We start from the raw sequence: 26,086 nt of genomic DNA on the forward strand, positions 1-26,086 counted from the left end.
ATCCCGGCGGTCACGGATTCCGTGGGTGTGCTCCGGTCCTCCTCTGTGGAGATGGCGGCTGCTTTTGCCCAGTTCTATTCTCAGCTCTACCGAGCTCGTGCACCGGATCTTTTCCTTGGCCGCTCTACTCGCGTCTGGGGGCGCACACCTCGCCCGGCTTCGGCCGGCCGAATGGGAGAGCCTGGAGGTCCCCATCTCCCTTGAGGAGATTGGAGATGCCATCGGGCGTACATCCGCGGGGAAGACTCCGGGACCTGACGGGATCCCCCAAGAATTCTACGCCGCCTACAGAGACACCCTGGTCCCGCGGTTGCGCGCTCACTATGCGGAGGCGATTGAGAAGGGTTCCTTCCCCCCGGAGGCGGATCTGGCCACGATCGTGGTTTTGCCTAAATCCACACCACCGTCCACCGACAGGGCGGCCTACCGTCCCATTTCGCTTATTAACACGGATGTGAAGCTCTACGCGGCGGTCCTGGCCCAACGGCTTCGGCCCTTGTTGTCGACCTTGGTCCACCCGGACCAGTGTGGCTTCATGCCCGCTCGGGGCACCCGCCACTGTCTTCGCCGTCTCCATGTGGCCCTGGCCCACCGCCATCGGCTGTCTCCGTACCTCGCTCTCCTCCTCGCTGATTTCGAGAAGGCATTCGAGTGGGGTGGGCCTACCTATTTGAGGTCCTGACCCGCATGGGTTTTGGCCCCCGGTTCGTGGGGATGGTGCGAGTCCTCTATGCCCATCCCCGCGCCAGGGTCTTGGTTAATGGAGTGCTATCGAGGCCATTTCGGATCGGCCGGGGGACGCGGCAGGGTTGCCCACTGTCGCCCCTTCTCTTTGCCCTCGTGATGGAACCCCTGGCCGCCCTGATTAGATCTGATCCCGTCCTTCGGGGCTGGGAGTGGCCTGGCCTAGAGGCCGACAAAATCGCACTCTATGCGGACGACGTCCTGCTGTATCTGAGTGACCCGGCGCACTCCGGACCCCGTGCCCTCTCCATCCTGAGCCGTTTCGGCCGGGCGTCTGGTCTATCCCTCAACTCGCGGAAATCGGTGCTGGTCCCGTTGCACCCCTCCAGGGAGTGTTTTGACTGGCAGGAGACCATCCCTCTCCGCCGGCTATCGTTTCAATACCTAGGCATCTGGGTCTCCCTCCTCCCGGAGCTGAGCTGGGCACTTAACGTCACCCCCCTGGTGAAGAAAGCCAAGGCGGACTTGGTGCGTTGGCACCAGTTGCCCCTCAATCCGCTAGGGAGGGTGGCCCTCTATAAAATGATGATTCTTCCCCGGTTTCTCTATGTGCTGCAAAACACCCCCCTCTCCTTTTCGCGTCCTTGGTTCCACGAGTTGGACGCGATGGTGACGAGATTCCTCTGGGGCAGTGGGAGGCACCGGCTGGCTCTACCGACGTGCCGCATACCCACCTTTGATGGGGGCCTGGGCATGTCCGACCTCTACCTTTATTATCTGGCCACTCGCCTGCTGGTCGTTCATGACTGGTTTGGGGGGGGTTGGTCTGACCCAGCCTACAGGGTGGAACTCGGTGATTTGGGCTTCTCCGGTATTCAGGATCGCCTGTATGGCGCGTCCGTCCCCGCCTCTTGCCCGGATATCACCAAGGCCGTATTCTTGTCCTGGCGAGCGGCGCTCCGTCACACCCCTGGACGGGGAGGCTGACCCGGGTCACGCCCCTGTGGCACGGGACATGGCTGCGAGAGGTCGCGGCGCTGGAAGGATTTAGATCGTGGGACTTAATTGGCATTTCCCAGCTGGGGGACGTCTGGCTGGGCGGGCGAAAGTGTTCCTTTTCAGAGCTGCAGGCGCGCTTCTCCCTCCACTCCTCCCAATTCTTTAGATACCTCCAGCTGCGCCACGCTATACGCACCCACACCCCGCTGGACGTCCGGCTGCCGGACCACAGCCCCCCGGAGGCTCACGTCATGCTGGGCAACTTGGGGAGGGGGGGCATTTCTAGGATTTACCGCTCCCTCGTCAACTGCACTCCTACGTCCCTTGAGGGCCTTAAAGAACGCTGGGAGGGCTGGGTGGGTCCCCTGGACGAGGCCGACTGGCGGGACGCCCTTATGGCCCCCCGCTTGGTGACGGCCTCAGCTAGGCTACGACTTGTCCAAATTTATTACCTACACACTGCTTATCTCATGCCGGTCCGCCTCCACGGCGCGGGCCTCTCCGGGGACGCGGCTTGCCCCCGCTGTGGTTCCGAGCCGGCTGACTTCCTTCATATGGTGTGGTCTTGCCCGGAGCTGGAGGGGTTCTGGAGGGGCATTGAGTCCGAGCTTACGGAGGTCCTGGGGTGGGAGGTGCCGCATGAACCTAGACACTCCCTATTGGGCATCACGGATGGTTTGGATGGCACGCGCCCGGAACAGCTGTACCTCATGACGGCCTTAATGGTGGCTAAACGGGACATTGCAGCGGCATGGAAGCAGCCACAGCCGCCAACCATAGCTAAATGGGGCGCCGGGGTGGACTGGTGTGCGGCGCAGGAGCGGACTCTCTATCAGGCACGTGGCTGTCCCAAGAAATACCGGAAGGTGTGGGGGAAATGGCTGGGCAATATACCTTAGCGGGGTGGGTTGGGGGGGGGGGAAGGTTTTGGGAGAGGGTGGAAATCTGATGTGTGGTGGGGATTTGGAGGGCCAGACGATTTCTGTTGTTGTAATGCTAAAAACAATAAAAACTTGTTTATCAAAAAAAAAACCTTCCTTAATGGTAAAGTTGGATTTTAAGTCACAATTCTTTAAATGCTACTTTTAGAGTGGGCATTTCCTTATCCTAACCATTTGTGCCTTGTGCCAGTATCCTGGGTCAAAAGACTGTGATTGTCTCTAATGTTGGGGTTTGTGTATTTCTCACAGACAGTGACACAAAGTGGACTAAGGACCTCATTTATGTGGCCCCATGCGGCACCGGAACATCACTTTTTTGACGTTCCGGTGGCACAATGTGCTCCGGCATATTTACAAGGCCACGAACAGCTAATTTACATGGCTTTTCATGGTCTTGTAAATATGTGCCCCTTTCACGGCCAAAACTGTGTGAAAGGGGAGCTCCATGGGTGTCCTGGGAATGCGTCTAAATCTAACGCCACTCTAGGGGTGGGGTTAGGGAGGCGTTTTTCATTTTTCTATGTGTGCTGCACTCTGCAGCAAGCATAGAAAGAGGAAATCGCCTGAATTGATCCATTTTTTGCAGGAAAGTGTCTATTCCTGCACAAAACCAATTAAAATATAGGAAACAGTTTTTAGTTTTATGTTAAGTATTAAAAAAGGAAGTTAACAAAACTATTTGCAAATACTTACTCATGATTACTACTTGGTGGTTGCTCTGGAACATGCTGAATAACCTCATAAACGGTGCTTGGTAAGTCTTGGCCCTGCATTAAATGAGAAGCACAAATATAGTTGAAAGTGAGAGAGAGAAGCAATATGCTTATTCAGGAAAAAACATTAAATGCATACACATTAAAACAAAAATATATATATGCTAACAAACTAACGTCACTGTGCTGTAAAATAACAAGACTGTTTTGTTTGAAAACAAATCATAAACATTAATATTGGATATTAAAAGTTGAGATTTTTCCTATATCCACATGTTACTTAAAATATATTTGTGGCCTCTAGTTTAAGCATGATAAATACATCTCACCTTTATATGCGGACCACATAATATAGGGACAGAAATACATTTTGAGAGGATCCTTTAATTGACTACTCCTAGCTCTAAGTGAGCTTCATTATTAAGGATGGTTGCTGATCTGTGGTAAATGGGGGGGCCTCAGCACCATTTATCTGATAAATGTCTATATTGAGCTGATCAGAAATAACTATTGGGCATTTTATGTTTTATGCCCCTTGTACATAGGTTACAGGATGGACTGATTGAATCCAAGATCAATCAGTCACAGGTTAGATTAATGACGAATGCTCTTGGGTGGTGTAAACCGACAGAAAATAAAGTGGTTATAGATACGTATGTGTGTCTCTCTCTTGCTCTTTCTCTCTGTACATCTGTCTATTTCCACAACACTGCTCCAAGGAGACAGGCACTGACACATCAAGACTGTTCAAGTTACTCTTGTTTATTAGCAGATTTGTTTCGGCCGTAGCACCCGCCCTTGTTCACAACACCATTTTCTCTTTCCAATATATCCGATCACATGGTACATTACATCAACATAAACATGAATGAAATTCTTTTGCATTTCATTCAGTAAAATACATTTAAATGGCTCATGAATTAAATTGTGATTTTACACCTTTGTCCTAGTTATTTCAAGCGTTCGTTTGTGCAAATTAACTTGTATAATTTGTGATTAGTCAAGTAAATACTGGAGCGCTACAGCAAACTATTGGCAATACATGTAATACATGTGAACACTAGAGCAAGGGTAGGACGAAGGCAAGTTGCCTATCAACGCCTATCACTGGAGCAACGACGTGCTCTGGCCAGCCCGGTCAGCCTATGACGCTGAGACTAGGAGTCTACAGAACTCCCCAGTACATGTCTACTAGGGCATTCCTACCGTCCCTGTTAATTTATGTCACTATACTGAATACGAGGCAGTAGTGCACTTTACCACACCTTGCCGGTCCTGACGAAGTGCCAATTGACCCGTTAGGGGCAAATCAGGCACGAAACATGTTGACCTTTCACACATAGATTGACCCTTGAGGAACATTATTTACCACACTGGGGCACACACACCGTTTTTAATTAGGCTAGAGCTACCTAGTTTATTAAAATGTGATTCAATAGGACTGCTCCATACCTATTTTAACTATTTCACCCCCTTGTGCACTACCTAGCCCCCACACCCGCACACACCTTATGGCTTCTTCTTCAAAAGATCCCCGGCAAAGAGCCCCGGTTTCGGGAGCCCGTCAGGCATTGCAGCGCCGGCCTGACGAGGGGCAAACGTCCTATGATGAAGCATGACACCTCTCTGGATGTGTGAGGGCATCACAAAGAAAGACCTGTCTTTCCCCACACGTCCTATCAGGAACTGCACACCCCTTCTAGTTCTTAGCCTTACCCAGGAGCCTGTGTGCAGGACCTCCTAACCCGGCTCTCTGTTCCTCCTTTTTGATATAACACTAGACTGCTACCTTTCCATTTCTTGGCGCCATTGTAAAGTGTCATGTGCATTATATAAACACAAAAGTTAATCATTAATATATTCATTGCATATAAAAAACATTTTTCAAATGACAATATATTACACCAATTACCTTACTGATGTGTGATTTCATACATCCAAGACAAATATCTTTTCAAACTACTGTCATTCTCATAAGCATTTGAGTGCTACCTCGGACTTTGAGGTACCATGTCCAAGTACCATGTGTATCGTGATGCACACATCAAACACTCCTCATATATTCATTGCAGCCTTAGGCCCTGTTATCACTTAAATCAAAACCAGTCATTCCGAACAATGGGCACAATTATCTAAATTACTTTTCCTTTTATATTCCTTTTTGTAGTTGTTAGACCTGTCAGCCCTTTGGGTGGTCCCTCCTCATCATTATTTATTTTGTCCCACTTTTGCCTCAAACCCTGTTTGAATTTTTCCTTTTTGGGAACCACCAGACTTTTTCGTGTTGCTACAGATTCAGGGAGCCATTTTAGCTACCCCTGAAACTTCTGTCAGAGGGCCTGGAGCACAAAATGGTGGCCACCTGTGACATCACCAGCATCCACTGGAACCTACCAGCACCTTCCAGAACATTCCAGGAGATTCCAGAACTCTGTGACAGTTGGAGACCGTTTAGAATGTTGGGAGGATAAGAGAGGCAGTTGGCAGTTGGAGCTGGCAGTTGGCACCTGACTGGTGAAGAGAGAGGAGCACAACAGTGAAGGAGGAAGGAGTGAAGCAGCAGGGGTGGAAACTTGTGCCTGGAGTGGGGTCCATAAACCCACCCTTGATACTTGTCCCTACTGATGGATCCCAGCCTATAGCCCTGTGTGGGAAGAAGACAGAAGAAACTTATCCTAAGGACCTGGACAGCAGGAACAGGCCTTAGAACCAAGAAAACAGCAAGATTCTGACCTGAGAACTGGTTTCCCTGGAGTCCGGCGTCGAGTAGCCTGACGACCTGGAGCCCGAGGTGGAGAAGCGGCGCTGACTGAAGTAGCAGACGTCGTACCCGGAGCCGCCAGAGGTCGTGAGAGGGCGCCGACGGAGGTCGTGAGGAATACCAGAGGTCGAGGAGGAAGTGAACCGAGGTCGAGCGAGCAGCGTCATCGGAGGAGTGAAGTCCGCCCTCCGGAGTCGTCGGAGACCGAGGTAGAGGAGCACCGGAGGTCGGGAGTGAGGATCGCACTCCGGAGTCGCCCGGAGCCTGTGAGGAGGAGCACCGGAGGTCGGGGGTGAGGATCGCACCCCGGAGTCGCCGGAAGTCGACATCGAGGCCAGGCCGGCCGACGTCATCGGAGCCGAGAGCGCCATCGGACCGGAGCCGCCCGAAGTCGACATCGTGAAGAGACTGCCCGACGCCGTCGAATCGGAGGTCGAGATCGAACCGAGGCCACCGACATCGGACCGGAACCGCCTGCCGGCGTCGTCAAAGAACTGACATTGTGCCGAGGCCGCCGAGACCGAACCGGAACCGCCTCACGGCGTCGACACGACTCCAGCGGCGTCGGAACATCAGAAAAAGGGCAGTAAGTGGAGTAGAGGGCGCCTAAGGCCCTGTGGAGACCTGAGAGACTGCTCTAAGGGGCTAGGGAGGTGCTGAAACCAACCTGACTGTGCAAGGGGTGAACTGGGACTAACCTAGAGAGGTTGTGTGGAGAGAGAAAGCCAGGGCACTGGTATTCCCCCCTTTGATCTACCTCAGATTAGGCCTCAGCCTTGTCCCAGCCAGGGAGTAGCCCCCCTCAAGCCTTCCACAACCCTACAAGCTGTGCCTGGGCCATATCAGCCCTTAAGAATTGAAGTGTCATCTGATTATATGAGGGTTGCGGTATACTTTTAATTATTTATTGGGGATACTGTATTTCTTGAGTTTTTACCTATTTATCGCTGCACTATATTTATAGGTCCACAGGACTTGTTGGTGTACAATATTTATTGGTACAGTATTTATTGCCTCAAAGTATTTAATTGTCTGTATATATTGCACTTGTATTTATGCCCTGTTATTTATGATCACCCCTATTTATTTCATCAAACAGCCAATATTTATTTGACCTGCACTAATTGAAACTTGTATATTGTGATTGACCTATTTATTTTTCCAATCAGCAACTAAGAGAAAAAGATAAAGAAAGAATATTTTCATAATTTTTACGGTGTAGAGTCGTTTTTGGAACGGATGCACGCATGGTTATTGTATGGGTATATTGTATGCTTAGCACTGCGCCTGTTTCCTGACCACTCGAGCCAAGCTACCACAGTGTGTTCGGGGAGTCCACCACCACCCTGCGGAGTGGGAGTGGGCTGTTTCCAACATAAATTGGTGTTCAGTGGTGGGATAGAGCTGTGCCTACATATACTCAACAATAACTGTGGGTAGTCCATAGGCCTACACCGGGAGTTTTCTCACAGCGGCCTTCCTAATTGTGGGTTTTTGTTTTTTCCAAATTTACTCTGGTGGTGGGAGGAGGTATTACTAAAGGTACCCCCCTACATTGCTACTGCACAAAACCTGTCCTCTAACCTGAGTGGGCAAGATGGAGTTTGTACTAGAGAATCTAGAAACGTACACTGTGGCCCAACTCAGGGAGTTTTGCCAGCGGGAGGGGGTGTACTGTCCCCCAGGAGCAAAGAAGGGTGCACTCCAAACCAGCTTAAGGGCTTGGGGGGAGGCACGCCGAGAAAGCAAGGCTGAGGAGGAAGACAGGGATGGAGAGCCTGACCCCGAGGGGGCTGAGATGTACCAACCTGAGGTGGGGAACCTGTCAGCAGGGCCCAGGACACTTTCTAGGAAGGGCAGCACTGTCTCTAGCGGGGGCTTATCCAGCGTGGAGTTAGCAGATCGGAGAGAGAAAAGACAGCTCACATGGGATTTAGCAAAGCTGGAGAAGGAGAAGGAGGAACAGAGGTTGGCTCATGAGACGGAGAAAGAGAGGATGGCTCATGAGATAAGACTGAAAGAGATAGAGCTTCAGATCCTAAGAATTGGAGCACCAACTGTTCCTAATGGTGGCAGCCAAATCCAAGAGTCCACCAGGGAACCCAAACCTTACCTGCCAAAGGACATAGTAGCTAGCTATGGGGCGGGTGACGACATCGCCAAGTGGCTAGCAGCCTATGAGGTCTCGTTGAGGGCCCATGGGGTTCCAGTGAAGTACTGGGGAGGGGGATTGTATAAGTACATGCCTCCAGCTGGTAGGGATGCTTTATTGGCCCTCGAAGAGGATGAGCAGACCCACTACCCCACCATGAAACTGGCGCTCATCAGAAAGTTTGGACTAACACCTGAAAAGTACAGACAGAAGTTCAGGGGTAGTCACAAGCTGGGCACACAGAATTGGGTGGACTTCCTGGACTATGCAAAGAAGGCACTGGAAGGTTGGATTCAGGGCAGTGAAGTAAGGAACTACGAGGAGCTGTTTGACCTAGTACTGAAGGAACACCTACTCGAGAAATGTTTCCCTGAACTGCGGCAACACCTGGTGGATAGCAAGCTGACCAGCCCCCGGAAGCTTGCTGAGGAGGCGGACATTTGGGCTAGTACCCGGGTGTCCACAAGGGGGACTGGAGGGGATACTCAAAAGGCCGGACAGGGCGCCCCCCAGAAGAAAGAAGGAGGGGAAAAGAAAAAGGAGTTCTCCAAAGGCCCCCAAAATAACTTCCAAGGGAAGGGAACAGGATTCACCTCTAAGGCTAACCCACCCAGAAACCCTAATCCTGGCCAGAGTCAGCAGCCAAGGGTTGTCCATTGCTACGAGTGCGGTGGCGTTGGACACTATAAAGGAGATCCGAAGTGTCAGAAACGATCACCCCCTCCCACTGGAGGAAAGCCCCCCGGAGTAGCTAGTGTAGTGCTCGGGGAGGAGATGCCCTTAACTAAGGGAAGGGAGTGGGCGGGTGTCACTTTAGTGTCCCTGGGAGAACGGGAGATGGTTCCTAAGATCCAGGTGCCCGCAAATACCGCAAAGTATGGGCAGTGGATCACCATCAACGGCCAAAGAGGGGAGGCTCTGAGAGACACAGGAGCCAGTATGACTATGGTGCGTAGCCAGCTGGTGTCTCCAGAGCAGGTAGTTCCCAATGTACTCCACCCAGCCGCGATGGCTGACGGCAGAACAGGTCACTATCCCGTGGCCGAGGTTCCCTTTGAATGGGGGGGGGTTGCAGGTTCACTTCGAGTTGCCGTAAGCCCTGCCGTGCCAGTCGATTGTCTGCTGGGCAATGACATGGAGCACAACGCTTGGAAGGAGGTGGAATACCGGACTCACACCGAGATGCTGGGTACACCTGACTGGGCCTGTGTTAGCACAAGGTCCGCGACTACCCGAAGAGGGAGTTCATTTCGGCTGGAGCCTGGAACAAAGGCCCAGCCAGCTGCCAGTCAAGGGAAGAACCGAGGACAGGAGGAGCCTGCCTCGGCGTCTCCACCCCGTAGGACGGATAGGCCACCGGAGGTGGTGGACCAGGAGTCTGCGGAGGGGGACGTTACCAACCTGGAGGACCTACCCATCCCGGCCGAGTGGCACGTGGAGGGAGGCCCGTCCAGGGAGGAATTCTGCCAGGGCCAGAGGGAGTGCCCTACCCTTGAGGGGCTGAGGCGGCAGGCCGAAGCCCAGGCAGCAGGGAACGTTGAAGGGAACTACAGTGTTTACTGGGAGGATGGCCTCCTCTACAGTGAACCCAAGGCACCCCTACACGGATCGTCACGAGCCTTGGTAGTTCCTCAACGTTATCGAGCCTTCCTTCTGGAGTTGGCTCACGAGATACCATTGGCAGGACACCTGGGGCAAGACAAGACCTTCGCCCGTCTTGTCCCACACTTTTATTGGCCTCAGATGAAAGTGACGTCCGATACCTACTGCCGGACATGTGTGTCTTGCCAAGCCAGTGGGAAAACAGGGGTGAAGCTGAAAGCTCCCCTGGAACCACTTCCTGTCGTTAGCACCCCCTTTGAAAGGGTGGGCATCGACATTGTGGGTCCATTAGATCCACCGACTACAGCTGGTCACAGGTTTATCCTGGTTCTGGTGGATCATGCCACACGGTACCCAGAGGCAATACCTCTGAGGACCATAACAGCACCTGTTGTGGCAAGGGCCCTGATGGGAATCTTTACCCGAGTAGGTTTTCCCAAGGAAGTTGTGTCCGACAGGGGGACCAACTTCATGTCAGCGTATATGCGGGCAATGTGGAAGGAGTGTGGAGTGACCTACCGGTTCACGACTCCTTACCACCCCCAGACCAATGGTCTGGTGGAGAGGTTTAATAAAACCTTGAAAGGCATGATCAGAAGTCTGCCTGAAAGCCTGCGGAGGAAATGGGACGTCCTCCTACCCTGTTTACTTTTTTCATACAGGGAAGTGCCACAGAAGGGAGTGGGCTTCAGCCCCTTCGAGCTTCTGTATGGGCACCCTGTACGCGGACCTCTTAACCTGGTGAGAGACGGATGGGAAAGAACTCCCAGAAAGCTCCCCCAGGATGTGGTGAGCTACATGCTGGCCTTCCGGAGCCAAATGGCTAAGTTGTGGAAGCAAGCTTCTGACAACTTGGAAGCCAGCCAAGCAGTGATGAAGGCGTGGTATGACCACAACGCTCACCCGGTGGGGTTGGAGCCTGGCCAGAAGGTGTGGGTGATCGAACCAGGAGAGCTTAGTGCCCTCCAGGATCGCTGGTCAGGACCCTTTGAGGTGTTGGAAAAGAAGGGTAAGGCTACCTACTTGGTGGACCTGAAGACCCCTCGTCAGCCCCTGCGGGTGCTGCATGCCAACCGCCTCAAACCCCACCACGAGAGGCCCGAAGTCATCTTGATGATGGTGACTGACGGAGGAGAGGACGTGGAAAGCGAGCCTCTCCCTGATCTGTTTGCGTCTCAGGAAAAGGATGGGTCGGTGGAGGGAGTGATTCTCTCCCCATCTCTAACTCCTGAACAGCAGGAGGACTGTCGCCAGGCCCTGGGGCAGTACTCTGCGTTGTTCTCCCTTGTCCCGGGTAGGACTCACCTGTGCGTCCATGACGTGGACACAGGAGACAGCCCACCTGTGAAGTCCAAGATCTACCGGATGTCAGACAAGGTGAAGGCCAGCATTCATAGTGAAGTCACTAAGATGCTGGAGCTAGGAGTGATTGAACCTTCTAGCAGCCCCTGGTCCAGTCCGGTGGTGTTAGTACCGAAAGCTGCACCACCGGGTGCCCAACCAGAACTGAGGTTCTGTGTGGACTACCGGGGACTGAATTCAGTGACAAAGACTGATGCACATCCGATCCCTAGGGCGGATGAATTGATTGACCGGCTGGGAGCTGCCCAATATCTAAGTACCTTTGACCTTACCTCTGGGTACTGGCAGATCTCTTTGACTGATGGAGCAAGGGAAAGGTCAGCCTTCTCCACGCCCAATGGCCACTACCAGTTCTGTGTGATGCCCTTTGGGCTCAAGAACGCACCTGCCACGTTTCAGCGCCTGGTAAACCAGATCCTCACCGGGATGGAGAGTTTCTCTGCTGCTTATCTGGATGACATAGCCGTCTTCAGTAGCAGCTGGGAGGATCACTTGCGTCACCTGCAAGCTGTTCTCCAGGCCCTGAGACAAGCTGGATTGACGATCAAGGCCAGCAAGTGCCAGATCGGGCAGGGGTCGGTAGTGTACCTTGGACACTTGGTGGGTAGGGGAACGGTGCAACCCCTCCAGGCGAAGATCGAGGCCATCATGGCCTGGGAACCCCCCAAGACACAGACTGAGGTCCGAGCATTTTTGGGCCTCACGGGATACTATCGCCGCTTCGTGAAGGGGTACGGTACCATCGTAGCCCCTCTCACGGAGCTCACGTCCAAGAAACAACCTCGACGGGTAGTCTGGACGGAGGCTTGTCAGCAAGCCTTTGAGAAATTGAAGAAAGCCATGTGCGAGGCCCCGGTCTTAAGGGCCCCAGACTTTTCCAAGAAGTTCATTGTCCAGACAGATGCATCAGAACATGGCATTGGGGCAGTGTTATCGCAACTCAACGAAGAGGGTCTGGATCAACCCGTGGTCTTCCTATCCAGGAGACTACTTCCCAGGGAACAGAAGTGGAGTGCAATAGAGCGTGAAGCCTTTGCAGTGGTATGGGCTCTGAAGAAGTTGCGGCCATACCTGTTTGGCTCGCACTTCCTGGTTCAGACCGACCACAGACCCCTTCGTTGGCTGATGCAAATGAAGGGGGAGAATCCCAAGTTGTTGAGGTGGTCTATTTCCCTACAGGGGATGGACTTTCAGGTGGAACATCGGCCTGGAGTGGACCACGCCAATGCAGACGGTCTCTCAAGGTATTTCCGCCTTAGTGATGAGAACTCCCAAGGGGTTGGGTAGCTCTCCCCACTTTCAGCTGGGGGGGACGCGTGTTAGACCTGTCAGCCCTTTGGGTGGTCCCTCCTCATCATTATTTATTTTGTCCCACTTTTGCCTCAAACCCTGTTTGAATTTTTCCTTTTTGGGAACCACCAGACTTTTTCGTGTTGCTACAGATTCAGGGAGCCATTTTAGCTACCCCTGAAACTTCTGTCAGAGGGCCTGGAGCACAAAATGGTGGCCACCTGTGACATCACCAGCATCCACTGGAACCTACCAGCACCTTCCAGAACATTCCAGGAGATTCCAGAACTCTGTGACAGTTGGAGACCGTTTAGAATGTTGGGAGGATAAGAGAGGCAGTTGGCAGTTGGAGCTGGCAGTTGGCACCTGACTGGTGAAGAGAGAGGAGCACAACAGTGAAGGAGGAAGGAGTGAAGCAGCAGGGGTGGAAACTTGTGCCTGGAGTGGGGTCCATAAACCCACCCTTGATACTTGTCCCTACTGATGGATCCCAGCCTATAGCCCTGTGTGGGAAGAAGACAGAAGAAACTTATCCTAAGGACCTGGACAGCAGGAACAGGCCTTAGAACCAAGAAAACAGCAAGATTCTGACCTGAGAACTGGTTTCCCTGGAGTCCGGCGTCGAGTAGCCTGACGACCTGGAGCCCGAGGTGGAGAAGCGGCGCTGACTGAAGTAGCAGACGTCGTACCCGGAGCCGCCAGAGGTCGTGAGAGGGCGCCGACGGAGGTCGTGAGGAATACCAGAGGTCGAGGAGGAAGTGAACCGAGGTCGAGCGAGCGGCGTCATCGGAGGAGTGAAGTCCGCCCTCCGGAGTCGTCGGAGACCGAGGTAGAGGAGCACCGGAGGTCGGGAGTGAGGATCGCACTCCGGAGTCAACCGGAGCCTGTGAGGAGGAGCACCGGAGGTCGGGGGTGAGGATCGCACCCCGGAGTCGCCGGAAGTCGACATCGAGGCCAGGCCGGCCGACGTCATCGGAGCCGAGAGCGCCATCGGACCGGAGCCGCCCGAAGTCGACATCGTGAAGAGACTGCCCGACGCCGTCGAATCGGAGGTCGAGATCGAACCGAGGCCACCGACATCGGACCGGAACCGCCTGCCGGCGTCGTCAAAGAACTGACATTGTGCCGAGGCCGCCGAGACCGAACCGGAACCGCCTCACGGCGTCGACACGACTCCAGCGGCGTCGGAACATCAGAAAAAGGGCAGTAAGTGGAGTAGAGGGCGCCTAAGGCCCTGTGGAGACCTGAGAGACTGCTCTAAGGGGCTAGGGAGGTGCTGAAACCAACCTGACTGTGCAAGGGGTGAACTGGGACTAACCTAGAGAGGTTGTGTGGAGAGAGAAAGCCAGGGCACTGGTATTCCCCCCTTTGATCTACCTCAGATTAGGCCTCAGCCTTGTCCCAGCCAGGGAGTAGCCCCCCTCAAGCCTTCCACAACCCTACAAGCTGTGCCTGGGCCATATCAGCCCTTAAGAATTGAAGTGTCATCTGATTATATGAGGGTTGCGGTATACTTTTAATTATTTATTGGGGATACTGTATTTCTTGAGTTTTTACCTATTTATCGCTGCACTATATTTATAGGTCCACAGGACTTGTTGGTGTACAATATTTATTGGTACAGTATTTATTGCCTCAAAGTATTTAATTGTCTGTATATATTGCACTTGTATTTATGCCCTGTTATTTATGATCACCCCTATTTATTTCATCAAACAGCCAATATTTATTTGACCTGCACTAATTGAAACTTGTATATTGTGATTGACCTATTTATTTTTCCAATCAGCAACTAAGAGAAAAAGATAAAGAAAGAATATTTTCATAATTTTTACGGTGTAGAGTCGTTTTTGGAACGGATGCACGCATGGTTATTGTATGGGTATATTGTATGCTTAGCACTGCGCCTGTTTCCTGACCACTCGAGCCAAGCTACCACAGTGTGTTCGGGGAGTCCACCACCACCCTGCGGAGTGGGAGTGGGCTGTTTCCAACAGTAGTCTTCTGGTGTTGCCCCTCATCACTGCCCAAAGTGAGCAGAATATGACAAACCCTATGACAAACGCTAAGTGCATCCCTAGTGAGTTACCTTTTCAGAAGAGTACGGGAATCTAATCCTTCTTTAAAAGTGTGCCCCTATTCTTAATAACATGGTGTTCCTCCTAAGGACATTGAGTATATTGATATATGGAGTTTCTTTTCAATGTTCAGCCCATTTGGACATTTTTACTGTCTAATTCAAGAATGTATTTTGATTCTTGCTGACTCAACCTCTTTTCTCTATTACCTCCCCTTCAATTTCTCGGTTCTTGATCTTTCACAAAAAAGCTTTTCCACTTCTCCTTTATGTACCATTTCAAAGTGTTGTGCCACTGGGTATGCTTTATCAACATTTTTGAATGCACGTACATGTTGTAAAATACGCTTGTGCAATGGATGTACCGTTCTGCCCTCATATTGTAGATTACATGAACAGGTGAGGATGTAGACTACAAAATATGTCTTACAGTTAGACTCCTCTGATTTTCTCAGGTTTCCTTTTAAATGGTGTAGTGTATTTGGTTTTATTTACACCAAAATGGCATGCCTTACACGTTGTTAATTTGCAAAACCTTTTACTTCTACACATTCAGCTCTTAGTAATCATTTTTTCATACTTCGTGTTGACAATGGCATCCCTCAATGATGTACCCTTTCTATATGTGATCGATTCCCTTCTTTGCTCCAATAACGGGGTCACTTTTTATCAGATGCCAGTGTTTAGATATTATCCCTTACTTGCATTCATTCTACACAGTGATTAGTGACAATTCCCCTTTCTGTAGAGGCCCAAAGCTTCTTTCTCTTGGACTTTTCATAAAAAATTTGCTCCTGTCTCTTAACAGTGCTAGCCATTTTTCCCCTAATTCCAAGGTAGATTTGGAGTACCCCCTTAGCAAAAATTTACTCTCCAACTCTTTTTGCGTTTCAAGCGATTCTTTTTCTTCACTGAAATTTCTTTTCAACCTCAGGGTCTCCCCGTATGGGATGCTTCTTTTTAAACTTTCCGGATGGAAAATAGAAGCATGAAGAACTGTATTTCCCACTGTGGGTTTACGGAAAATCTTACTCTGAAGTTTCCCATCTAAAAAGTACATTTCTTTCCTATTTATAGTACTGGTCAGTCTGATATTAAGGTAATTTTAATTCAGGGCTTTTACAAAATTCTCAGCACTCTCTTATTTATGCTTTTCCAGACGAATATGCCTCTTCACTCCACATACCATTATCCCGCATGCTGTCACAACGCGATCATAACAACGACCGCGTTGTGACAACGCATACCATTACCCCGCAAGCCGTTACAATGACTTGCGGAGGGGGGGCGCTGGATGTTGGAATAGTAAAATTTACTATTCCAACTCCAGTCTGTGCGGACTGTAGGGAAGGTGTTGGATTTTAAATCCAACACCTTTCCCCCCTCCGCAAGTCGTTGTAACGACTTGCGGAGTAATGGTATGCGTTGTCACGGATGCGGGGTGAAGGTAGTTTACCTTTCCAGACAGATTGGTCAAACGATGCCAAAGTTATAGGCAAGACACAAAATGCTTTTCCTATGGAAACTAGGTCCTAACTATAACTACTTACTGGCAACCGCCATAATGTTTTAATATATATATAATATATATATTCCCTGAGAAAAACAACTGTTAAAGTAACGTTATAGTTAGGTGAATTTGTCAGTGACAACATTAACATTTTGAAATAAAAAACACAGAAATTCACCGGTTATAGTTAGCAGTTCTAACTATAACTTGTGCCCCCGCCATACACTACTTATGACCTCTTGAATGACATCACTCATGACTGTGGGGGGTTGGCCACAGGGACTGGCCCTGGGGACCCCATCACCCAGGGCCTTTTTTTTTTTTAAAGGGAGGGGGCCATGTGGCCTCCCTCCCTGAACCTCATTAGGTCCTGGGGACCCCATCCCCCAGGACCATAGTCTTACATTGAAGAGGAGGGGGGCCACGTGGACCCCCTGCCCGATCCTTATTAGGCTCTGGGGATCCAACCCCAAAGAGACATTCCTTTAAATAAAGGGGAGGGGCACACATGGTCCCCTCCCCAGTCCAATATTGGCCCCAGGGACCCCAACCTGCAGGGCCTGACGTTATCAGGGGAGGGGGAGCATGGGCCCCCTCCCCGGGCTGATTTTGACTCCAGGGATTCCATACCCTGGGACCCTGCGTGCTTTCTTGGGGAAGGGGTTATGCAGCCCCCTCCCTGGGCTGATTTAAGCCCCCCTGGGACACCATCACCTAGGGCCCAACGTTAATATCAGGGGGAAGACCGGACTCAGTCCCCCACCCAGGCCGATTTTGGCCCTGGGGACCCCATCTCCCCGGTGCCAGCATGCTTGTTTGGGGAGGGATATGTGCCTCCCCCTCTGGGCCTGTTTAGGCCCTGGTTACCCCATCCCTCAGTGCCATCACTCTTTAAAGGTGGGTGCCCACTCAGGGCACCCACCATACATTTTGTTGGGGGCTGTGGGAGGAGCCCCAAGGTCCCTGTGGCCCCAGCCAGTTCTACTCATACAGCAGAGGCCAATATTGATCCCGCCCGCTGGGAGCGCCTACTAATGCTGCAGGTAGGAAAACCTCTATGTCCAGGGGGTGGGCTCCCCGGGACATAGCATCTGAGCCAGCCCCAGAGAATGGGGTCCAAGGGCCTGTCATGGCTTGGTAAAGGGGGCCATGCGGGTCCCCCTTAAAATATTCCGTCCCGGGGGTGGGCTCCCAGAGGCTGAGGTAGTGAGGCCACGTGGGCCCCCTGCCTATTTTAAAAAATGTCATCCCCAGAGGTGAGCTCCCTGGGGTCTCTTGATGCTCAGGTAGGGGGGCTGTGTAGTCCCCCTCTCCATACAGAATATGGTTGGCCCAAAGGTGGGTTGCCTGGGGCCTCTGATGGCTCGGGGAGTGGAGCTGTGCATCCCCTGTCCCAGTACACAATATGCTTGTCCCCTTGGGTGGTCTTCCCAAGGCCTATGATGGCTCAGGGAGGAGGCCATGCAGTCCCCTCCCCTTTATGGATGCAGGGCACCCGGGGCTTATAGTTAATTGCGACCCGACCACCGTTTTTTTTATCGTCTCGCAGGATCGCTGCATTTTTTGTTTTGTTTTCTTTTTTGGCCTAGGGGGTCCCTCTGCCCCCCCCCCCCCATAGAGCCTTGGGGGTCAGGGTATCCCTACCCTGCCCCCTTATACTTTTTTTTGTTTATTCAGGACAGGCCCCCCTTGGGGAGGTGTAAGATTTTAGCACTGCCTCAGATTAACAGATGCTTGGAAATCTGGAGCAGTGTCAACAAGCAATAGCTGTTACATGGGAACACCCACAGTGCGTTGAGGAGGACCATATTTACAAGGCTGCGTTAAGCCATGCAAAGTGGCTTAGCACCACCTTCTAAATTTGGAGTAGGGCAAAGAGTCCCCGCAGTGTTGCAAAAAGTGACGCTGGGGTGGCGCCATGCCTTTTTAACTATGCCCCACAGTCCTTACACAAAATGTTAAGAAGTGTGAGCTCCCAGAACAGTATAGATGCACTGGTAACAAAAAAGTACTGCACATGGGAATAATCCCCAAAGTCATATCTTTATGTACACTTCACAAATTTCTCCAGAATGAGTCAGGATTCTGTGGTACAGAAATTGTAGGAAATGTTTTCCCTACTTTCTAGAATTCACTAACATTCTCAGGCATGCACGTGGGAAGCTGTGCTAGGTGCAGGTTTCCAAGAATATTACTGAGTAAGTCATTCCAATGGGCTCCTACTGTGCACTCCATATCAGAGAACTTTGTAGAGAGGGTAGGCATTCCTCTGCCTATCCTGGAAAGGGATTGCAGCTGCCCTCAGCCAGAGTAAGTATTGCATTCTTTACAGGGCGGAAAGGGGAAAGAGAGGAGTTTATGAATGACAACAAAAGTCAATTTTTGTAGTTGTTTAAAAACTTTCAAGGCTAGCCCACACCTTGGAGCACCCATTTTCTCAAACCTTTAGTAGGATAAATGAATCTGGTGAGCTCCACAGCCTTGGTGGAGATTACCGCTCACATATATGAGCTTAAACATGCCAGTAATCATTTGTGAATTCTTGGAAGAAGTAAGATAAACTTACCCTGTTTATCCTTTGCCATCATGATGTCTCAAGATGCCACCAGTATCCATTACTATGCAAAAACAACAGTTGATGGACAGAATGCAGAACAACGTCATACATTCACCCCAGTACAGAGATCTGGGCCTAAATCCATCGTTTTTTTGCTCACCATGCCATTACAGTTTGAACCCAGCCATATGCAAATCAGTCTTGACCCTGTGCCTCATGGCAGTCCAGCCCGAACTGCCAAGCCAGGTCCTCCCTGGACTGGAAACAAGCATCCTAGGACTGGTTTCGGGATTTCACCCCTCTTCAGCCAGGATAGCTTGATTCCAGTGGCATGGAGAGCACAGGACTCATGTCTGAGCATACCCGTCCCACTCGGGATGACAAATGCAAAAACAACAGTTGATGGACAGAATGCAGAACAATGTCAGGTCCTCCCTGGACTGGAACCAAGCATCCTAGGACCGGTTTCGCTCAGACGTGAGTCCAGTGCTCTCCGTGCCACTGGAATCAAGCTATTCTGGCTGAAGAGGGGTGAAACCCCGAAACCGGTCCTAGGATGCTTGTTTCCTGTCCAGGGAGGACCTGGCCTGGCAGTTCGGGCTGGACTGTTCCCATTGGGCCCAGTGTCAAGACTGATTTGCATATGTCTGGGTCCAAACTGGAATGTCATGGTGAGCAAAAAAACGATGGATTTAGGCCCAGATTTCTGTACTGGGGTGAATGTATGACATTGTTCTGCATTCTGTCCATCAATAGTTATTTTTGCAAGTATCCATTAGTGTGCCACAAAAAGCTGGTCAACCCTGCATCCAAGGACACTTCATTTGCCAGAATTGTAGACCGGAGGTCTGCACACAACCCGCTGCCTCACTCCACATCATGAACCCCAGGCCAATCCCATACTGACTCTGGCAAGCACCAAGCTTCATACCTAGAACAGTGCTCCTTGAAGGCTACCTCTGGCTATCAGAGGCACCCCTGTGATCCTTCCAAGGAAGAGATGAAGCTGCTGTCCCTGAGTGCCTTGGAAGAGACTCGACCCCCTGGAGCCCGAACAGTCAAGTGCCTCTCCAATATGATTAGCTGTTTGGTCCGAGTACTGCACCAGCCTTCCCATGGGGACAGACTATGATGTTTTCAAGGTTTGTACCCATTACACCTTCTATCCTGTCAGTTGACCCTCCACATCTGCCAGGAAAAGAGCGGTCTTGAGGCACATGAGAGTAGGGAACATAACAGACACAGCTACCTAGATGCTTTCAAGGCCAGGTACTCCACTCTTCCTGGCTAGTCTGGTTGTGCACACCCTCAGGGGGAGCTGGAATCATGCATCAGCCCCATCTCATGCCATTGCTTATTTTCAGTTGTGCCAGCTGGCTCCTCTCTATAGGTTGAGCCTACCAGCTACCTCAGTTGGCCTACAGCCCATTCTTCTGTCCCTGGCACTTCTCCACATCAGCCTCACACCCAGCCACACCAGAGTCAGTGCCTAGTGTCTTGCATTCTTACCCAGCCTGCTCCATTATAGGGCGGGCATAAGGAGATGGGTCCTGCCTCGTCAGGCAGGCACGGAGACAGCCATGGTCCTTTCCTTGAATGGCCATGACTCACTCAACTGCAAAACTCACCTCTGCAATATGCCATCATGCAGTGGCACATCCAGTTGCCATGTTCTGCCGAAGAGCTGGAAGGTTGGGCACAACTCCTCTCATGTCACATGGTCATAAAGACTGCCCCTCCGCTCCAATTCCCTGCGGTTCCACTGCAGTCGTATCACCTGCCACACTGCTATCAACTGGGCTACACAGCTGGGTACACCACTGTAAGAAATTGGGTTACTGGTTGAGGGGGGTGAAACCCTACTCAAACAGAAACCACAATCCTTGTCAAGGTGAAGTCACAAGCAAACCCTACATTTACCCGTTATCAGCCCTTGGGTAGCTTGCCACAGAGCAGTCAAGCTTAATTCAGAGGTAATGTGTAAAGTATTTGTACAACACTTCAAACAGTAATACAGTGAAAACACCCCACGAGGATCCCACACCAGATTAGAAAAATAATTGTAATAAATAAAAAAAGATCAAAACCACAAAAATCCAATAAGTAGAACAGGAGATATGCAGTTTTAAAGATTTCAGTGAAAATAGCACCAAAAAGTACTAAGTGCCATCTGTGGGTAGCTGGTCGTGCTGGATCGGAATAAAGTGACTTGTTCAGGCCGACCACAATGGATCAAGGATCAGCTACAGGGACAGTTAGGCCCTCTGAATAAGTGTACCTGGTTGCGGAGCTTTACGACGTCCCGTGCTGAGATTGTGTCCACAACCGAGGTGATTCATCGGATCTTAGGAGCTGGAAAGCTGTGGTGCAAGGTCCTGCATCATCATCATTGTGGATCCTATCAATGAGGGCTTGAGATGTGAAGTTCTGCGTTGAGGAGGTGTTGTGCAGCCGAGGCGATGCGTTGGGTCTGAGGAGCAGCAAGGCTGTGATGCAGGAACCAGGGTAGTCGCCGCGGCTGCCATTGATGAGAGATTTGTGATGCAAGAGTCTGCGTCGCAGTTGCATCATGCAGTTGCAGTTCCGATGCAGGGAGCGAGGTCAATATGGGGTCCTTGCACTGGGAGAATCATCACAGCAGTGGCAATGCACTGGTTCTGCTCTGGGTTTACGCCGCGCAGTAGAGGAGATGCATTGGTTCTTCTGAATCCACAGATGGGCTGGCAGAGCACCTTCAGGCCCACTTCCAAGGGCCCAAGACTGTGGTAGCACCACTTGACAGGGTAGAATCCACAGTTGCAGAGTCCAGGCGCTGGTTATAAGAGACTAGCCCTTGGAGTCACTCTTGTGGTCTTGAGTACAAGTTGCAGGTCCAGTCCCTCCCACCAAGACAGGAGGGAAGCAGGTCAGCACAGCCGGCAGCGGTCCTTCAGGACAGAATGTCAGTCCTTTCAGCCACACAGCAGTTCTTCGTCCTGGCAGAGTCTTCTATAGGTCCAGAACTGTACTGAAGAGTTGGTGCCTGAAGTCCAGTATTTTGACAGCTGCATCTTTTGAAGTGGGAGAAGCCTTTAGAGGCTTCTCTTTGAAGTTCACAGGTTTCCTGCCTACCAAGTCCTGGCTCCAGACTACATACAGAGGGTAAGCAGCCCTCTGTGTGGAGGCAGGACACAGTCTATTCAAGTGTAAGTAGGGCTGTGCCGAGCTCTGCCCTCCCATCCTGCCAGTGATGGCCCCATCCAGGCACATCTAAGCTCTCTATTGTGTGTGGCTGTCTAGGAGGAATACACAAAGCTCAGCTGTCCGCTACACCCAGCCATGTGACCCAGAGACAAGCTGCAGGCACTAAATGGCTAAGTAAAAAAAAGCTAACCTTCTAAAAAGTGGCATTTTCAAAATTGTAATGTCAAATCCAACTTTACCATAAGAGAGGATTCTTCCTAATTACAAAGACACCAAACATGAACTTGTTACCTGTTCCCATTTGGAGGTTACAACATATTAAATGTAACAAGGTAACTCCAATGTTATCCTATAGAAGAGATGGGCCTTCCAGAAGTGAAACACATTTTAAAGAGTTTTTCACTACCAGAATATATAAAACATAGAAGTACATGTACTACTTTTTAACTACATTGCACCCTGCCCTCTGGGCTGTCCAGGGCCTACCCTATGAGTGACTTATATGTATTAAAAAGAAAGGTTTGGGGCCTGGCCACAAGTTTATTTTGCCAGGTCGAAATGGCAAATTAAAACTGCACACATCAACTGCAATAGCAGGCCTGAGGAATGTTTTAAGGTCTACTTAGGTGGGTGGCACAATAAGTGCTGCAGGCCCACTAGTAAAATGTCATTTGCAGGCCCTGGGTACATGTTGTACCACTATACTAGAGACTTATAAGTAAATTAAATATGGCAAGTGCTGATAAGCGATTGTCACCACATTTTAAGGAGAGAGCACATGCACTTTAACACTGGTTAGCAGTGCACAGATCATAAGGCCAGCAAAACGAGATCAGCGAAAATGGAAGAGGAAGGTAAAACATTTAGGGAAGACCACTTCAAGGCTGACAGATCGAAGAGCCACAGGCTGCTGTGTTTCACGGTTTGTATAAACTTTTCATTCTTCAGTCATTCAAACATCTAGTTCCAGGTGCACACCAAGGCCCTATACAGGGTCTGAGAATTTAATTCAAATATGGATGGAAAAGGATTTTGTGGGCTATAGCGGGAGCTCGTACAGAGTGCATCCATTATGTTGGCTGCTGGGTCACGCCCCTTAATTTCCCAGAAATCTTCACTGCATGCCCAGGTTTGCATCATAGCTTCTAAATCCCTAGGGCATGCTTAGATATACACCATTACTCATTAATCCTAAATGAATGTTCATGTTTGTAACATCCCTCAGTAAAAATCACAATCTTTATATATTTTTTCATTTAGGGGATTTATGGTGTGTAAATACCACACTGCCTAATAGCTGCGCATGTTACATTGAAAAAAAGGAAACAGAAAAATCCAAAGCATAGAAGTTACAGAAAATTGGGTGGAGAATTCCATAAGCTTACGAGTGGTAACATGCATAAAGCTAGAAGCAAAATTAATGACAAAAACGGGAAATTGCTGGACGTGGATCGTGACTTGGCGAGTGAGAGACACAAGAGGAGAAAAGGAGAGTATTTCATCAACATGCCTGATATCTGTGGAGAATTTAACATCAATATCTATGGGGATTAAAATGTATGCTGTGTAAGGCTTCTTAAATACTGGATTTGAAATCTAGTTATTCACCAATCTCACTTCAGCAACAAAGTGCTTTTATGTGAACAATCTTTATTACACATTTCTGTTGAATGCAATATCACCAAAATCCATGCTGTGTGTGGGCCAAGGACATGGACTGCTATTTGCATATGAATAGACTAACATGTAATTTGTGTGCAGTGCCATAAAATTAACATTACATACTTGCACATTGATGTATTCAGACACAAATTGTATTAATGTAATAAGTTCCTAATAGGTTGGTAACACATGTTCAATTCCCCACAAGAATCGTTCTGAGCACACGATTAAACAAATATATAATTGCCAATTTTAAACTGGTTCCCGAATCAAACAGGCTTTACAATAAACACTGGAACTTCAGTCAATCTCATGTCCCTCTCATGCCTAATTGACCAAGCTAAATTCTGCTCTTGTTCACTTTATATGGGGTTTATCGACTATCAAGCGGCCTTTGACAATGTCAACAGAAGCAAATTATGGCAGAAGCTGTCCAGTTTCAACATTCCAGAGGCCCTTCTAAGAGCCATACAACTCCTGCACCAGGATACATGGGTTAGAATTAAGATCGGGGACGGCTCAAGACTGTCTCGCCAGATTTCGACAGAAAAAGGCCTCAAACAGGGATGTGTCTTGGCCCCAATACTTTTCAATCTATTCCTAGCCGACCTTCCCGAAGTTCTCAATAAGGTCAATTCCCACGCTCCTAAATTATCCGGTTTGCCGCTGACAAACCTATTATATGCTGATGACGTGGTACTGTTAAGTAAAACAAAGATCGGAATGCAAAGACTTCTGGATGCTATTTCCGACTACTCCAACAATAATGAGCTTCACATTAACAACAGGAAGACGAAAATTCTAGCGGTGCATTCAAGGAAAGCAAAGAAGCTGTCTTGGGCTCTGAATAACGAACGCATTGTCGAATCCAACTGCCAAAGGTACCTTGGTGTCACTTTTAACAACAACGGAAAATACAAATCCCAACTATAAGAGCAAAAAAGGAAGGGCACGGCACTTGCCTTTGCAATCAGTATAATTCAAAAGAAACTTCAAGGCCCTACTCTTGCACCCACACTTCAGGTGGCTCAGGCAAAAATCATTCCCACTCTAACTTATGGCAGTGAAGCTTTAAAAGGATTGGACAGTGACCATCTGGATAAAATAATCACTAATATCTACAGGTCCGTGTTTAAATTACCAAACCACACATCACCTGCACAAATCAGGTTGGAATTTGGCATCTGCAAACAACGACTGGCTAGAGCCATGTCCTTCCTCGTGTGCTGTCACAAGTTGAGGTTATCAAAGGAGGGAAGTTTAGGTTACCATTTGTGGGCCTGCATTGATAACAACTTATGGCGAGCAGGACACGAATATTGGTCAAAAGGCTTAAAAACTCTGTGCCTAAATGACCTCTGGATCCTGCATGCCAGTCAGAAGGAATTCAAAAGGCTAGCGAAAATCAGCACTAAACAATTGTCAAGAGTGGAAGACAAAGCCAGCCTCGCAAAAAGAAGTCATGGGTGGATGACCCTTCAATCCTATGCCTTACTAATCCCACAGCCGTACCTTACCACATTGTTTAGTGCTCGGACGAAACTAAGTTTTTTAAAACTGAGACTGGGAGTCATCAATCTGTTGACACATCGGCCAAAATGGAAAAGAGAACATGGAAAAGTACAGTGCCGACTTTGTGGGTCTCCCAAAGAAGACATTATACACATCATATGCCTGTGTCCTCTACTATTGACAGAGAGACGGGCTTTACTCAAGCATCACTGGAATAGAAACATGATTAGAAGCTGTAGAGCAGCAGTTTTGGCGTGTTTCGATCCTAGGAACACTAAACTAAATTGTGCCCTAGTAAGATTTATGGAGTGCGCTGCAAAAAAACATACTGAGCTGTCCAGAGTCTGCGAACCCCCATTGGAATAATGCTGCTAAATCCTCACTTGCTGCTTCTGGCTCCTTTGAATATGACTTTTTAAACTGAAGTTTTACCTTATTATCCATACATTTCAACTTTTTATGAAATTATCGTCTTAAATTAACCTTGAATTTTAAATGTTTGTATTTGCAATGGTTTACTTTTAAATCACGCAATAAAGTTTATATTATTATTTATTAACTGGTTCCTAAATCATGATTTTTTTTCTTGAGATTTTGATTATTAGTATATTAGAAAAACATTAGGAAATGTTAGTAAGATTCCACACATAGGTCCTAATTACAATTAAAGTCCGATCGGCACGGTGGCAGATGCAGGACCGCCTGTGTATACTTTGCATTGTGGCATATTCTGTGGGCTGCATCATATGCCGCAGTACAAAATATACACATTTTAAACATCCCTGCACTATGTGTCAGGCCCCATGTACGGCCTGCCTCATGGTGCAGGGATGTTTAGGGGGGCACCAAAGGTGCCCCTCTGGGCCCATAACGGAGGGCCGGGGGGAAGGGGTCCTGCTAGGGGCCCCCAAAGTCACTGTCCCCTGCCTTTTCATGGTGGGTTAATCGCCATGAAAGGGCCAGCGGACAGGGACATCCTAATCTCTACGCCATCGTAGTCTGGCCCATTTTCCCCTACAAGAAAATGGCAAATATTCTCAGGCTCACAGAAATATGTCTGACAAAAATCTATTCACCTCGT

General features: G+C 49.7%; 1 protein-coding gene across 11 annotated transcripts in view; it reads right to left on the reverse strand.

Moving 5' to 3' along the window:
• The window catches only part of HEPACAM2 (HEPACAM family member 2), a 474,652-nt gene that overhangs the window by 60,829 nt on the left and 387,737 nt on the right, over positions 1-26,086 (reverse strand). For all 11 annotated transcript variants that reach the window (XM_085631003.1, XM_085630992.1, XM_085630993.1 and 8 more), the window contains one exon: positions 3,318-3,391. In XM_085631003.1, the coding sequence (XP_085487129.1) occupies positions 3,318-3,391 (74 nt within the window). The remainder of the gene's footprint in view (positions 1-3,317; positions 3,392-26,086) is intronic.

This window comes from Triturus cristatus, chromosome 10, assembly GCF_964204655.1.
Source record: "Triturus cristatus chromosome 10, aTriCri1.1, whole genome shotgun sequence".
NCBI classification, from domain to species: Eukaryota; Metazoa; Chordata; class Amphibia; order Caudata; family Salamandridae; genus Triturus; species Triturus cristatus.